Source organism: Pogona vitticeps, chromosome 4 (genome assembly GCF_051106095.1).
Source record: "Pogona vitticeps strain Pit_001003342236 chromosome 4, PviZW2.1, whole genome shotgun sequence".
NCBI lineage: Eukaryota > Metazoa > Chordata > Lepidosauria > Squamata > Agamidae > Pogona > Pogona vitticeps.
Window position 1 is genome coordinate 123,267,784 of NC_135786.1, and position 15,858 is coordinate 123,283,641.

At 41.6% G+C, this 15,858-nt stretch overlaps 1 protein-coding gene across 1 annotated transcript; it reads left to right on the forward strand.

Moving 5' to 3' along the window:
• The first annotated feature begins 72 nt into the window (after positions 1–72).
• On the forward strand, positions 73–12,767 carry ITPA (inosine triphosphatase). The gene is made up of 8 exons (XM_020798517.3): positions 73–248; positions 666–723; positions 821–885; positions 4,338–4,411; positions 9,260–9,291; positions 10,302–10,417; positions 11,859–11,935; positions 12,538–12,767. Exons 1-8 carry the CDS (start codon positions 180–182, stop codon positions 12,659–12,661), a joined length of 615 nt encoding a protein of 204 aa, XP_020654176.2. The 5' UTR covers positions 73–179; the 3' UTR covers positions 12,662–12,767.
• Positions 12,768–15,858: the final 3,091 nt, after the last annotated feature.

Consider the following 15,858-nt stretch of genomic DNA (forward strand, 5'->3'; position numbering starts at 1 on the left):
GTGAGTCGGACGCTGCCCAGTGGGCTCGTCTACCCGGCAGCTTGGGTCGCAGAGCTGGAGCTGCGAGTGGCACAATTGGGCGCGAGGGGGGAAGGGCGGGGCGAGCTAGTTGCTCCGGGTTACAGAAACGATGTTGAGCGTGGCGATTGGCTAGATGACTGCGCAGGCGCCGAGCCGCGATGGCGATGAGTTGGGGAACCGGACGGAGTGTGGTGTTTGTCACCGGCAACGCGAAGAAGCTGGAGGAGGTAGGAAGGAAGGAAGGAAGGGCGGCGTCGGCGGTCTCTTTGCGAGGCTTCCGTTTCCTCTCGGGGGCGCGGGGTGGAGGGAGGCGGCTCTCGTTGGAGGCTGGACTCCCAAGTAAACCGGCGGCTTGTAAAGGGTTTGCTCTGTCGGGGTAGAGAAAGGAGGCCGCCCCCGCCCGAAGCAAGGCTTTGGACTCCCTCTGCCCCCCCTCCCCAGCGGGGATGGAAAATGCACTTGAACCACAAGGCCCGGCCCCCTTCCATGGCGTTGCCGGGCGCAGGGGGGGATGGTGGTGGCGTGGTGGTGGTGGTGGTGAGGCCCCGGGAGATTTCGCGTCCCCCTGCGGGGGGGGGGAGGAATAGCCGCATTCCGGTGGAGAGGGAAAGGCCAACGGCTGGTCTCTTCTCTTCGCCTTGCAGGTGACCCAGATCCTCGGGGACTCCTTCCCGTATAAGCTGGTTGCAAAGAAGATAGACCGTGAGTGCCTAAGAGGACTCCATCTCCCGTTGTTGCCCGTGGCGCCCTGGTTCTTTCCTGTGCCACACACTTAACCTCTGCCCTTTTCACGTTGCAGTGCCAGAGTACCAAGGGGAGCCCGATGATATCTCTGTCAAGAAGTGCCAGGAAGCAGTTAAGCAGGTGCTTTCTTCTCATCTTTTCTTTTGAAACGCCCTTGGACAATATTCGGGTACTGGAGGGCTGAAGAGAAGCCCATTAACATATTCCTACCCTTCAGGGACTGGATGGGCTGTATTATTTCATCCGTTGCAACCGTTGTGTGGTACAAAATGGGCTTTTGTCAAAAAGTGCAAGCGAGTATCATTTACCATATTTTTCTGTTTACAAAACAACACTTTCTTAAAATAAAGGAAAAATTGAGGGTCGTTTTATAGCATTTTTGCTATAAATCGTTTTCCCCCTCCATTATCTTGCAAAGAAAGAAATTTTGGATTAGAAAAGTGGGGGTATATTATACACAAAAAAATACGATACAGTGGTGCCTCGCACAACGATTGCTTCATACAATGACAAATTCACACAGCGATGGGTTTCTTTGAGGAATTTCCCCCATTGTTTAACGATGTTCTCTATGGGGGAATTTCACTCAACGATGTCCCTTTTTTGCTCCTGTAAAAGTGCCTTACAATGTTTGGAACCTGTTTTAAATGCTTGCAATCGTTAGCCCACCTCCTGAACCCTATGCAAACTTAATTTGGTGTTGTTCTGAGTCGTCGTTAATTTTTGGTGATTTTTTGTTTTTTCTCTCATTGAACTCTATTGAACTGTCCAATGCATTTCAATGAGAGAAAAAACAAAAAATCACCAAAAATTAACGACGACTCAGAACAACACCAAATTAAGTTTGCATAGGGTTCAGGAGGTGGGCTAACGATTGCAAGCATTTAAAACAGGTTTCTAACAGTTTAAGACACTTTTACAGGAGCGAAAAAGGACTTCGCAAAGCCATTGAAATGCATTGAGTCGGTTTCAATGCGTTTCAATTGGGGAACCGGGTTTCAATCAACGATGTTTCCTATGGCGATTTTTGCTTAAGGACGGCAATCCGTTCCAATTGGAACGGATTAACTGGTTTTCAATGCATTCCTATGGGAAATGGTGTTTCGCAGAACAATGGTTTCACACACCGATGAATTTTTTGGAACCAATTAACATCCTTGTGTGAGGCACCACTGTACCTCACTGTTGTTGAATTCTTACTTGTTGAATTCTATTTTACCTCCAATGCCTTGGAACCAGAGACTGGTTTGGATAAGTACAATTATCCAATATGCTTAGTTCAAGGATTCTTCTGGTTCAGTTTATTGAATGTGGTCACTTTAATGGGAAATTAACTATGAGTCTATCATTCTGTTTTTTCTCAATTGCTTGGTATTTTTAGTCAACATTTATTAGCGAAGAGTACATTGTCCTGCAACATAGACTTTCTTTCTTTTTACTGTTGTAGTTAATAGCCTCCTGCATATCTATTTCTATTAATTAATCTAAATATTGTTTGTACTAATGGACATTGTGGCAGAACATGGCCAAGAATGCTATCATTTAATTTTCCATTGTGTTAGAAAAGGATTTAATCACAATTTTTCTATTCTTTTTAAAATAGTTATTGGCATTTGGTTTGTTACAGCACAGAAGCTGATCCCAAGGGGTGCGTGTGTGTGTCTGGAAAAGTTATTTTGATTGACTTGTGCTGTCTGCATGTCTCCCACACCAAAATGAAAGTTACTTATTAATTTCCTACAACAGGGGCGAGCAACATACATATTATGGGCTGCGTGCAGCCCCAGGTGTCCAAGATCCCTACACCTCCCAAAAGGTTTCTAATTGTTTTTTGGTGGTGGGGGGGATTTTTTTCAAAACAGACCCCTGGGGCTCTAGAAGGGCACTTTTGTCATGTTTTGCTGATTCCTCCAAGGCTATCCACACAATTAAAAAAAAATACCGCAATAGTGATAGAAGGAAGCTGTACAACTCCTTCCCCCATTTTGTGAGTAGGGATCACTAGTTTTTCTGTGGTTGTGAGAGAGGAGACAGAGAGACCAGTCAGTAGTCTCCCCGTTGGTGTGCTCTCCCCTCTTCCCATGAGGTCAACAATATGCAACCATGAGTTCCCCAACAAGAGGTTGGTCTGGGAGATATGCGTGTAAGATCCCCGAGGGTGTGGGGGAGGGAATAAAAGAAGAGAAGAGGAAGAAGGAGAAAGAAAGGGAGGGTCTCAAGAATGAGCTCTCAGAGCCTCAACTAAAGGAAGGATTGAAAAAGGTACAGTACAAGAGAACCGCCCCCCCCAGAAGAACTGCCCAAAGGGTAGGAGTGGATCAAGAAGGTACCCCTGGACAGGGGAATTGGTGAACTCAAAGGTGCCCCACGAAAAAGCTGAGAGGCAGCGGAGACATTGGCCTCCTTCTAAGGAAAGGGGTAACAAGTCAATGGAAAAGTGACAGAAAGCGGGTGGCCTCCACAAACAAATGGGACCAGCGAGAGACAGAATCAGAAGAAAGGGGAGGAAAGCTGTGGAATATTGGGCTACCCATCCATGTTGCGGCAGCAGATGTATAGGATTTAACCATTCTCAATGCCCCTTTACCAGCTAGGTCATAAATGAAGGCTCCTCTTGCCTTTACAGAAGATCTGGAGGAAAGTTTTTAAAAGATCAAAGAAGCTTAGTACTGTACAGCACGGATCTACCCCTAGTCCACGGATCAGTCATGGCCTGTGGCCTTGTCAGGACCATGCTGCAGAGATATCTCCTGCCCACCCCCTGCATGCATGGACACACACACACACCAGCACGCTAAACCAATCCGTGGAGGCAAAAAGGTTGGGGACCACTTCTGTACAGCATTGTTGTTGACAGGTTACTGGTGGGGGGAAAAACTGAGTTGAAAGCAGAGCCGTCTCCACCTGCAAGTCTGGAGTTCAGTGCAGCCTCTCTTGGAAAAACAGAAGCCAGTCACAGTGGCCCTTCAGAGTCCAGGGATAGATATTTGTGATTCCCAGGTCACTAGAATGCTGCTGATTCTGTCCTCCATGATAGTGCAGGAAAATCATTCAAAAATCCCTATTACAGGTGTTGAGTAATCAAATTAACATCTTCGTTGAGTATCCAGGTATGTCCACAAGATGTTCTTCACCTTTGGCTGTACATATATCTATGTTATTATAATTCTACTTAATGCTAAACAAAGGGAAAAATTCAGTGTTCATTTGGAGAAACCTTTCTGGGCTTCTTCACAATGGGTAAAAACCATAGTAAGATTGTTAAAACACATTATAGTTCAGATGCAATTGCTATCCCAGGGATAGAGTGAAATGCCAGTCCTTGTCCATTCTAAAGTGCAGTAAGTTGCCTTTTTTGGTACAGGATAACTTTAACAAAACTGTTATTTTATCTATTATATTTATATTGCTGACTTTCTCCGAGGTGCTTTTGAGTGGCATGCAAGCAGGTATTCTGTTGAATTAAAAATTTCAGCTATTTAAATCTGAAGTGAAATGTATAAATTAATTTAAAAGATATTCATCCTTCTTTTGTATCTGAATATTTTCTTCACTGTATTCTCCTTTAACAGATCCAAGGACCAGTTATAGTAGAAGACACTTGTTTGTGTTTCAAGGCTCTTGGGGGACTTCCAGGGCCATATATGTAAGTAGATGTATAGGCATTTACATGCAAAAATATTGGGCATGTTTGTTAGAATTCTTTTAAATGTATAGCTACAGTTCTTCTTCCTTAATGTTCTAATATGGTAAGAGATGGGATAGCTAAAGAGGAAAGAAGAAAAGTGTGATTGTCTCTAACAGCCAGTCTAGAAGGAGACGTGCATGCTGACCTTTGGTCTTAAATAAAGCAGGGAGAATACTATCCAGAATGAAGGCCCTGCTGTTATTTTTTGTTGCATCTAATGTGCCTTTAAGGCACTGTTGTGTTATTGTTATTATTATCATTTTGAAAAAGATTATTTGAAGAAAGGTAAGAACTTAAATTTCCATTCTAATGTTGTACAGTCTAGGTACAAGTTTATTTGGGTGAAATCACAACTTTCATGGGCTCAACAATACTGCATAAATTGTGATGAGGCTCTCAAAGGCATCTCCTTTGGGCAAAAGGTATCCTAAGGGAGCCTCAGAACCTGAAGGAGGAAGGGGATAGGAAGTTTTAAATGAAGTTAAAATAAAAATTGATAGCACTCCTTGATGTTGCCATCTGCAGCTGCATGCCATAGTTGCACCAGTTAGATTTCAGCAATTTATTTCATTGCATTCATTTCACAAGAAGACTGTTTTGGCATACTGTCATTGAATAGTTTTCACCAAGGCGAAGGCCATCTTTGACTAGGCAAAGACATATGCAAATAATTTATTGAAACAGAATTTTGTTGCAGACTCATTAAGGAGCAAATTAAGTCTGAGGCTGAATTCTTGTGTTTTCAAGTAAACTTATTCTAGTTCCCAGAAAAGGTTGTGAGGTAAATTTTATTTATTTATTTGAAGTTATTTTGCCTAAAGAATGACAGTAAAACAGTTGGCGCCCTCAGGTTAAGTCTAAAATGCAGGTTCCCAAATTCGAGGGCACTACATCCTGTTTTTGATTTTTAAGTAGCACTCATGGCTCAATCTCTCCTTTACCATTATTTTCAACCTACAGATTTTAAATTAAAAATGGTCACAAACTTAAAATTATTTTGGATTAGGCATAAATAAAACATCCCACATTTCTCCCAGTTAAAAAAAAACAGTTTAAAAACAGTCCCTCTCCCCACACCTAAAGCTGTCCCTTTAAATGGTGTTGCTTGGCCAAATCTTCTTCTTCTGTGGTTTGGTGTCAGATGATATTCCATCAAATATCCTGCTTGGAAACGTACACAAAGGACCTCCTACACTTTCTAAGTTTATCTGATGCACTTAAAGAGAGCTGATTAAGCTGAAACCTAGCTACTGAGAATTTTATTCTTGAAAGTGAAATAAGAGCCTATATTAATATGCCCATCTATATAATTGATTTAATAAGAAATAGCATGGCATAACCAAGGCAGGACTTCTAATTCCAGAATAATCTGGATGTCACCATCTATACCATATTTTTGCCGCATGCTTGCACAAGAGAATACACGCAATAGTTCCATTCAGTTAAAAAGAAACTGCCTGCATTGAAGTGAAGTTATGCTGCTGGAAGAGGGAGGGAAATGCCATTATGGTGCAAACAATCATGGAGTGGACAATCCAGTGGAGGCTTTGGAGAAAGAAGTGGGGAAGGGAAGAAGCAGAGAGTGAATGAGTAAAGAAAAGAGAGTGGTACAAGTGGTAAAGATAACACCTTCCGGCTCTCACATCCTTTTTTCCCTTTAAATTCAGAATATTACTGGGCATTAAATGTGGACTTAGGGAGATGTATACTGCAGGATCAGAATCAAGGGGAGCATTCTGAAATTCATGACTTAATTCCAACTGTGTATGCTGGTGACTGGCCTGTACCTTTTGACTGCCCGGCACCTTAATCTTTTGCCACTCCACTTTCTGACAGTGGCCTAGCTAGCTGAGCAATATATCACAAATCCAAATTCTGCTCTCAAGAAATGAAGGTGAAAAGGTGGTTTGAAAAAGAGCCAGCTTTTCAGAAGAAAAGTCAGTTACTGTAATGGTGGTGGTGAGAGTTTGAATACAAGCAGCTGTGACTCAGAATGGGCAGTGGCCAGCTACATGCTGCCCTCAAGCTCTTTCTCAACCAGCCCTGTCTCTGTAGAGGGCTTCGTACATCTGCCTTCCCTTTTTTGTGCAAGAGCTGTTGCCTGCCAAGAGCCCCCCCCCCCATTGTTTGTATTCACATTCCTGTTGCATTTTCACTGCCAAAGACTGTGCCATCTACTTCCTTCACTGTTTTTACATTATTTGTTGTTGAAAGAACTCTTTTTTTTTTTTTAGAAAAGAGGGAGATGTGCAGCCCTCAGTGGGAATGGAGCTGAGTTCCCATGAGCAGGAGAGTGAACAAAGAAGAGATTGAGAGCATGTGCCTGGGTCTCCACTTCTATTCATATTTCTGCTCCTTTCCCTTTTTCCTTCAGAGGAGCTGGGTCATTCTACAAACCACCTTTTCACCTCCATTCCCAGACACCTCCTCATGTCTCCCTTGGAAGGTCTTCACGATCCCCTTTTCCCATGTCTTTTCAGTTGTCTTCCTCATGTCCACACTGGAATGTCTGCCTGTCCCCATCCCTGGTTGGAGAAACAGTGATCTAAAACAGTGGTTCTTAACCTTTGCTACTCAGATGCTTTTGAACTGCAACTCCCAGAAACCCCAGTCAGCACAGCTGGTGGTGAAGGCTTCTGGGAGTTGCAGTCCAAAACTCCTGAGTAACCCAAGGTTAAGAACCTGTGATCTAAAAGACATGACTAAAAGAAAAAAGGACTGAGAGGGAAGAGAAAAAAGCAAATTAATGCATTTCTTCTTAGTTACACAGTTCTTGGATCAGCCAGTTAGAAGAGAAATAATGCAAGGGATATAAAATGGCTAAATAGAGCATAGCAAGGGGAGGAGACATCCTTCAGATCTCTCTCTTGCTATAGCCTGTCAGAATGGCTGCCACCAAATTGGTAGATTATTGGGTCTAAGATTATTTCCTGTGTTCTCTGCAGAAATGAAAAACATTTTGTACAAACCCAGTGTTGTTTATTACTAATGTTATCAAAATGAATGGAGAAAGTCTAAAATAATCTTTCTGTTTGGCAAACCTCCATCTCAACTTTTGTTTTGAGTTGTCTGGAAGCCTGCTTAAGGGCAGAGAACAGCTAAAACAAAATCAAACAAGCCATAATTATTAGTTCTGTTGGAGAAGAATTTGTAGGGTTTGCCAAGTCACTTTAAATTCACCTCAGTTCTGTTGCCAAGTGGTGGAGATAGGAGAATCTGAGTTTCTTGAGAACCAACAGTTCTTTCTTGTATTTAGACAGAACTTGGATGGCAAATTGGTCGCTGTCTGGCTTTCTTTTGTCATCCAGTTTCTTTGGGTGTCTGTGTGTCATGCGAAACCAGTCTTCTTCCTAATGAATTCAGTCTAAAAATAAATGTCATGAAAACCAAGTTCATGATGATTCAGTTAAAAAAATTGGGTCCAATAAATGTAATTAAAAAGCCAACATGAAAACGGTTGATATGTGTTGACAGATACAAATTTGCCAACACATATCTTGGAATGTAAATGAGCAGTGGGATTATAGCTTTGCAGTAAAGGTCAGAACAGAGATGTCTTGAGGCAGCTTCCATAAGATGAAGGATATGCAACAAAATCTTTAAAATGGTTTTGAGAATTTGCCCTGTATGGTGCTATCTGTTCAGTTTGATTCTGTGGCATGGAATTATGATTACCATAAAACAGACAAAAGCATTTGAAATGTGGATTTTTTGCAGTATACTAAGAATCAATACAAACTGATAATTCCAGGGATATGCAATCCCTCTGATTACATTCGTTTTGTCAGTAGTGATAGTTGCTTATATTAGAGGCAAATAGTTCAATCAACTTAATCCATAATAGTAATTTCCTCTACCTGCTTCTCTGGGTTGAATGGGAACAATGGAGAGAACCTTTGTAATAGTTTTGCATTCTTTCAATACTTCAAGAAACCGTCAGACTGGGGTGATTTGATCCATAGTGAATTGTAGGAATCTCTTGATCAAATTATTGCAGCTTGTTGTATGTGGGGTTATCAGAACTTCCAGAAGTTCTGGAAACTTCATGTAGTGAAAGATACAGCTTTTAGGCTACTAAAACTGTACTAATTATAGAGATGTAGTGCTTAAACAGCTGCACTGGCAGAGGACACAATGCAGAAATATCGGTCATTACCTATACAGTCCCAGATGGCTTGGGTTCTAGCTGCTTATCTGTGGGGTTTTTTATTGTTTTGTGTTTTTGTTTTTATGACCTTTCTCAAACTCTTGATTCTGTTGGAAGCCCTGCTTCGGGCACTTTTGTCATCTGGGATTATATGGGTGGTGGTTGCAGGTGGCTCTTTTCTGTTGCAGCTCTTGCTCATATTTGGAATGTCTTCCTAAATGAAACTCTCCAGGGACCATTTCCTAATATCTTTTTTTTGCTTGGCAAACGTATATAAAAATTATACACACAGGCATTCCTACATTTTTAAGTGACAAGTGTTTTTTTTAAATGTTTATCAAATCACTTATGGTGATCCTAATAGAGTGTTGGAGGTATGAGAGATGTTCAAAAATTGGTTTACTATTGCTGCTGCCACCATCACACACCCAGTGAGTTTCCACAGCCAAGTAGGATTTCAGTCCAAGCCTCTTGAGTTCAGACACGATATTACAGGAGATGTGTTAGGGACATTGATTAATTAATAATTGATTAAATATATTACTAATAAACGTTATTTAGTATAAATTATTTTGATTTTGTTGCTTCTCAAGTGTTGTTTGGATCTTTTTTATTATGTTTGTGATAATGAAGGATTTGTTCTTCACTTTTGGTTTCAGAAAATGGTTCCTAGAAAAGTTACAACCAGAAGGTAATTGCACCTTGAATTTGCATATACATGCTGCTGTATATTGGGGTTTTCTCCTTCTCTACTATTTCTGAAGTATATGATGGTCTGTGGGACATGGTGGCGCTGTGGGTTAAACCACAGAAGCCTCTGTGCTGCAAGGTCAGAAGACCAGCGGTTGTACGATCAAATCCACACGATGGAGTGAGTGCCCATCACTTGTCCCAGCTCCCGCCAACCTAGCAGTTTGAAAGCATGTAAATGCAAGTAGATAAATAGGTACCACAATGGTGGGAAGGTAACGGCACTCCATGTCTAGTTGTGCTGGCCACGTGACAACGGAAACTGTCTACAGACAAATGCCGGCTCTACGGCTTGGAGACGGGGATGAGCACCGCCCCCTAGAGTTGGACACAACTGGACTAAATGTCAAGGGGAACCTTTACCTATGATGATGGTCTGCTCTGTCCAGACTTCTTGTGAGCAAATGTGTTCTGTTTGCTTCCAGTTCTAGCCCTCTTCTCAATCCAATATTCCCTTTTCAGTTTTACTAATTTACATTTTAAGCTATTATGCTTATTCAATAGAATTTTAGAAAGCCTTGTGGCCCTAGATGTATATCTACTTAGTGCTAAGTTATTAGTTTGGCAGAAATCACCTACATTTCCTGTCTAAACACACACCGTGAGTATTTTTTTTCTAAACATGCGTTTCTTGATATGTCAGTTTTAAAAAGTCAACATAGTGATCAGGCAAAGGAGCTTTCTTCAGTGTAACAGTGAGTGCTGGGATAGAGACAGAAATAACTGAATTTGGAAGAACATATGTCTTGCAATAACAGCAGAGCACATGTTTTTCCCAGGAGTCATTCACATTGGAATTTTGTTAACTGTTTTATTTGGGTACATGTGGGACAACTGCTCGGTTTTAAATTGTATATATATTGACTTTTGTTACTTCTACGTAAATATCAGCTTGTTGAGTAAATCTTTTTCCAGAAGAAATTATATGACATTGTCTGTACTGTTATTTAGGTCTCTACAAGCTATTAGCAGGATTTGAAGATAAGTCTGCTCATGCTGTCTGCACCTTTGCCTTCAGCAGTGGAAATCCAGAAGACCCAGTAAAGCTATTCAAAGGCCAGACAAATGTGAGTATGAGACGTTTTGGTGTAACTGATTTGGTAAGTGATGGAGCAGGAAAGAGCCACCCTGGGTATATCAGAGTTTTCTCTTGACACACATGCCCTGTAGGAGACATTGGGTGGCTACTTGGGATTTGGGGTATTTGTAGTTACTAAGACATGCAGTGTTCTCCCAGCCCTCAGCAGAATGGCAGCTATTTTACAGCTTGCTCAGAGTGTTCGAAGTATTTCATGTATATTATAGCAGTAATTATTTCAACAGTGACTTATAGTGGGGCAGCATTATAATTGTCAGGTATGGAGAAAATCAAAACTTGCCTAAAGAAGCTTGCCTAAAGCCACTTTGTGAGTTTGTGACAGATGTGAACACTGTAGTAGACCTCAGTCTCTTGGCTTCTGTGTAGCTTCCATATTCCTTTTGTTTTGGAGTGGGGTACCTCACTGTGAGAATGGGAGGGTGAGGTTTGACATAGCCACGTTTCTTCCTCTTTCCCCCCCCCCTTTTTTTTTTACTGGTCTGGAAATGAAAAAGGTAGCTCTGTTCCCCTGGAATGATAACAGTAACAGGTCAAATTGGTAAGCAGAAGAAGTTACTGGGAGAGGTAAAACTAGAGCTTCATTCTCTGCACCTGATGATGTTGACATGGCAGACTCAGAGTAATTGAAGCTGCTGTCTAAGCACTTGGAAATATGTCTCATTGATAGGAACCACATCAGATCTACAGAGGAATGTGACTTTAACTTTCTATTGTGAACAGGTTTTGCCTCCCAAATTTCAGGTTACTAAGCCATGCAGTAGTTTTTGTGGCCAATCTTTGTCATTCTAGGGGATTGTTGTGTCTTGCCTCTCAGCAGCACATCATGTGCCTAGTTCTGAGCAGTCTGCTCTGCTGATTCTGTACTTTTCCTTGCAAGTTTTCTTGCCTTTTGAATGTATCATTTGATCTTTGTAAGTTAATGTATAGAAAGCTGGTATGTGGAAGATTTTGCCTTGGTGATGGGCTGGATTCAAGACGTTCTGGTCCCTTCCAGACCTGTACTACACTAGAGAGCCTAGATACACATCAAACTCATCATCCCTAAACAGCCAAGTATAAGCAAGGTTCTGAATGTTGAGTATCTGGAAGCTTCCACAAAGAAGAGCAAATGTTAGAGGGGATCATAGGCAAGCATGCAGACAGACTGAAGCTACTTGCTGTCTCTCTTACATTCTTCTTGCCACCTTGCTGCTAAAAGCAGGTATAAGGTTAAGAATGTACATGCAAAAAGACAGCCAGTGGCACCCCATGCACACAATCTCCTCCTCTCTCTGCTTGTCTTTAGAGCAGTGAACAATTCGGAACAGTCATGACATGATTTGTATGCAACTTAATTCTGACACAATGCCAGGCACTAAAAGTGAACTTACTATTGAAAAGTCTCCCTTGCCTTGTTTTTTAACTTACAGGGGCAAATAGTCAATCCAAGAGGGCCTAGAGACTTTGGATGGGATCCTTGCTTCCAGCCAGAGGGTTATGATCAGACGTAAGTAACTAATTGCTTGCTTGTTTAAACAGCCACAGTTGAGTAGTAAAGTAGCCTCACAGGTTTGTTCCCTGTGGTTCCAAAGGAGATGTAAATTGGAAAATATGCATTCTTCCTGTAAAAGTTTGTGTATGCATGCAGTGGGGTCTTGACTTGAGAACTTAATCCGTATTGGAAGGCGGTTCTCAAGTCAAAAAGTCTGTAAGTCAAGTCTCCATTGACCTACAGTGCATTGAAAACCGATTAATCCCGTAACAGGCCGTTTTTCTTCCATTTTGTTTTTTTTTCTGGTCTGTAAGTCAAATCTCAGTCTGCAAGTCAAACCTAAATTTTGCGGCCAGAGAAGTCTGTAACTCAAAAAGTCTGTAAGTCAAGCCGTCTGTAAGTCAAGCGTCCACTGTAGTTAGTTACTTTGATAACAGTGCAAACATGCCCCCATATATTCCAAATACAGCTATGGGAGATGTGGGATACTAAGAATTCTTGGTTAACTCAGGAGTCTGTTTAGGTCAAGGGATGGAGTGCAAACATAATGGTGGTGCAATAAATGAGTGGATTGTCCCAGTGTCTCTTGGTGGTTTACTATTCCCTGTTCTTCCTAGGTTTGCTGAATTACCCAAGTCTGTGAAGAACTGCATCTCTCATCGATACAAAGCCCTGAAAGAGCTGTCCAACTATTTTGTTCAACAAAACAACTCAACAAAGACCACATCTGGTTCTAGTTAGCCTGCAGGGATCTTCAGTGGGATATTGTGGCTTTTGTTGAAAAATGAAATCAATGTTTACTTGTCTGCATAGATCAAATCTAATAAAATAACCCTCTTTAAAGATATTTGTCTAGCTTTACTATTCCTGAAAGTTCTACAGGAGGCAGCATTTAATATGTGTGCCAAGGACTCCAGATTTAGACCAGGGTCACTTGAAGGTGCATACACAATCAAAAGCCTCTCTGTAACATTTTTACCTTGTAATCATTCAGACATTGCAGTGGATTGTGCTTTTAATCCATTTCCTGCTTTGTAGCTATTCATTTCAGCAGCAATAATTCAGGCAGAACTGAGTGATGTTTACTTTTGAGCAAATGGGTATAGGATTGCAGTATAGGTTCTTAGCTTTTTGAGTAATTTGGGATTCTCCACAAGATCCCAGTCCTTCAATGATTCCAGGCCTCTTTTAAATGAGCAAAGCTTAGAACCATTCTTATAGAAGTCTTGTTTCTAAGATCATCAGCTCATCATAGGAAAGTACAGCTGGCCTTATAGTTAAGCAGAGTGAGATGGGTATTTCAGGCACCAAAGTATTAGGCATCATGAAAAGGCAACCAGGGATGCAGAGAAACTCTTAAGTAATTCTGTATTATATTTCAAAGTACTGTAATTTAACTGAATTTTATTACTCTACACTTTGACTTGAGTGGTACATTTGCTTTTCCACCATAGGCAGCAAAATGTCTTGCACTGACTGTCTAGGAGTGAATAAAGGACTGTCTATCACACTCCTAAAACCAGACAAGCTTTTTCCTAATAAGATTGCCAAGTAAGAATCATCTCATTCCTTATGATTTTAGGAATGAAACCTGGTGGGTCCTCATGCTACCAAGAGAGGCAGGGTGGGTAGCTTTTGGAAGGGAAACCAGAACTCCTTTTGGGCCACCTGACTGCAAAAGTGGTCACAAGGGAAGTCTTAAGTAAATGAATCCTGGATCTGGATAAAACCCTACTAACTGGATATGACAAACCAGAGCCCTGGTAAAGAGCAACTTTTGGTATACTGCCAACCCATAAGGAATCTTCTTGTTGCATAAGACTAGTTTGTAGAAAAATGGTTTCTAAGTCATGACACAGGCTTGCTTTAAATCACATGATACTCATGGCATCCAGTTCTCCTCTCTGGCTTTTGGTTCACCAGCACAAAATAAATACAATCATATATAGTGAGGAGTGAGCCTAGTGAGTTCTAGTGTCAGTTGGAAAGGGGTGGAGATTGGTGCCCAGGCTTTAAAGCCACCTCCTCCTCCTGACCTGGAGACTTGGGAACACAGCAATTCCCTGAGACTTTACCTGGCAGGCCGCATAGAATTGTTCCTTTCTAATGCTGTCAGTCTCCTCTCTTGCTATCTCTGTCTTGGAAGTTTTCTTCCTCCTTTTTCCTCTCCTTGCCCGCAAAAATGAGGTTATGAAGTGAAAATATCTGCCCAAGTACCAAATGAAAGGCTTTATTCAAGATAACACATCTTTTTAATACTCTATACAAAGTGATGATTTGTTTCAAATTGGAGGCAGTGTGTTGTCACATCACTAGAGATGGGGCACGACTTAATGAGGGGCCAGCCACTGCGGCTGGCCTGTCCACTCATGTGACTAGCGGCGGCAGCCTTGCTCATCCAGTTGCTCCTGGAGCTCTGCTCTCTTCCTGCTCTGCTAACAACTCAGCCAGCCATGTAGGGAGACTCGTCCTCCCTCCCACCAACTGTAAGGATGACTGAGGCTGCCGCCAGCGGCAGACATCTGAGTGGATGCGTCGGCTGCAGGGGCTGGCCCCTTGTTAAGTCCAGCTGCGCAGGGATATTCATGTTGGGATACCTCCATCTCTACCCATCACCATAACTGGGTTATACATAGGAGGACAAATTGTGAAGAATACTCTTAACTAGATTTTTGAAAAACTTGCTTTGTTTATATCCCCTTTGTTTTCTCTTACTGAAAGTCTGGTTTGAAGAAACAGATTAGGAGTTTTAATACGTTGCTTAGCTGTGTGTAGAAAAAAGAACCCAGAGAGGAAAAGCAAAGTAATCGGGGTTGGAGCATAAACAACGGCAGAATTTGTTGATCCTGGCAGAGATGAGGCAAGTTTGGTTTGTCTGTAAAACACAGACATTAAGTTTGTTGAGAACTGCGGTTATTATTGGCATGTCCTATTAACCAAAAAAGAGACGATGGGTGATTCCAGATGGATGTCTTCCTCAATACATATATTTTTTGCCTTTTCTGTAGCAGCAATGGGCAAACAAGGAAGGTTTACAAATGAAAAATGTTATTCCCCTCCTCAATCACATTCTGTGATTGAGGCAGGATGATTGCACCATAAAAGCCTCGCCTAGAACCACCCAGCATCTGAGGTTGCCTGAATAATTTCATAATCCTTCCACATTAAAAGCAGAGGTTGGACTGAATGAATGGGTATGAACTGAATAAAAATTATGCAGATACAGGTCTTGAAAATAAACTTTAAAAACTGAAAAAGCAATATGGGGTATTATTATCTAGCCAGGAGGTGAGACTGAGGAGCCTAATGCCGAGGGAGGCCCGGAAGGAAAAACAAGAAACCGGGCCTTCTTGGCAGTGGCTCCTCATCTTTGGAATAGCCTCCCTCCTGAGACTTGTATGGCCCCTTCCCTGGGCATCTTAAAACTCAATTGAAAACCTCGCTGTTCAAGCAAGCCTTCCCTCCATCCACCGTCTGAATTTTTGTTTCTTGTGTTTTCTCCCATCTTGGATCATTGTGTTTCTTAGTAATATATTGTTATGATTTTAAACTGCACATTGTTACATGATATGTTGTTACCTGCCCAGAGTAGTCTATATATGACTAGATGGGCGGGCTATAAATGTAATAAATAAATATTATGTGATATATCAAAATTATGAACTCATGAAGGATTATAGCACACTTCTATGCTTTTTAAAAACTGCTTGTGGTCAACCTGGAGACATATAAACTTTCATATTCTCTGGAACTCTTGTTTATATAATTACATGCCATCATGAATGCTGACTTACAGCAACCTTCCTCAGGCTTTTCTAGATACAGAGTACTCAGAAGTGGTTTGCAGTTTCCTACTTCTGGGGTGCTCTGGGGTTGTGTAGCTTTTCTAAGAACCCATCATTTGGCTGTTCTCCTACAAGGCACAGTGAGGAACTGAA

Bases quoted from the DNA above. Each gene is read 5' to 3' on its own strand.
- ITPA (XM_020798517.3), top strand. From the start codon at position 180: ATGGCGATGAGTTGGGGAACCGGACGGAGTGTGGTGTTTGTCACCGGC. The intron at 249-665 runs GTAGGAAGGAAG...TTCGCCTTGCAG, and splicing joins ACGCGAAGAAGCTGGAGGAG to GTGACCCAGATCCTCGGGGA. The intron at 10,418-11,858 runs GTGAGTATGAGA...TTTAACTTACAG, and splicing joins TATTCAAAGGCCAGACAAAT to GGGCAAATAGTCAATCCAAG.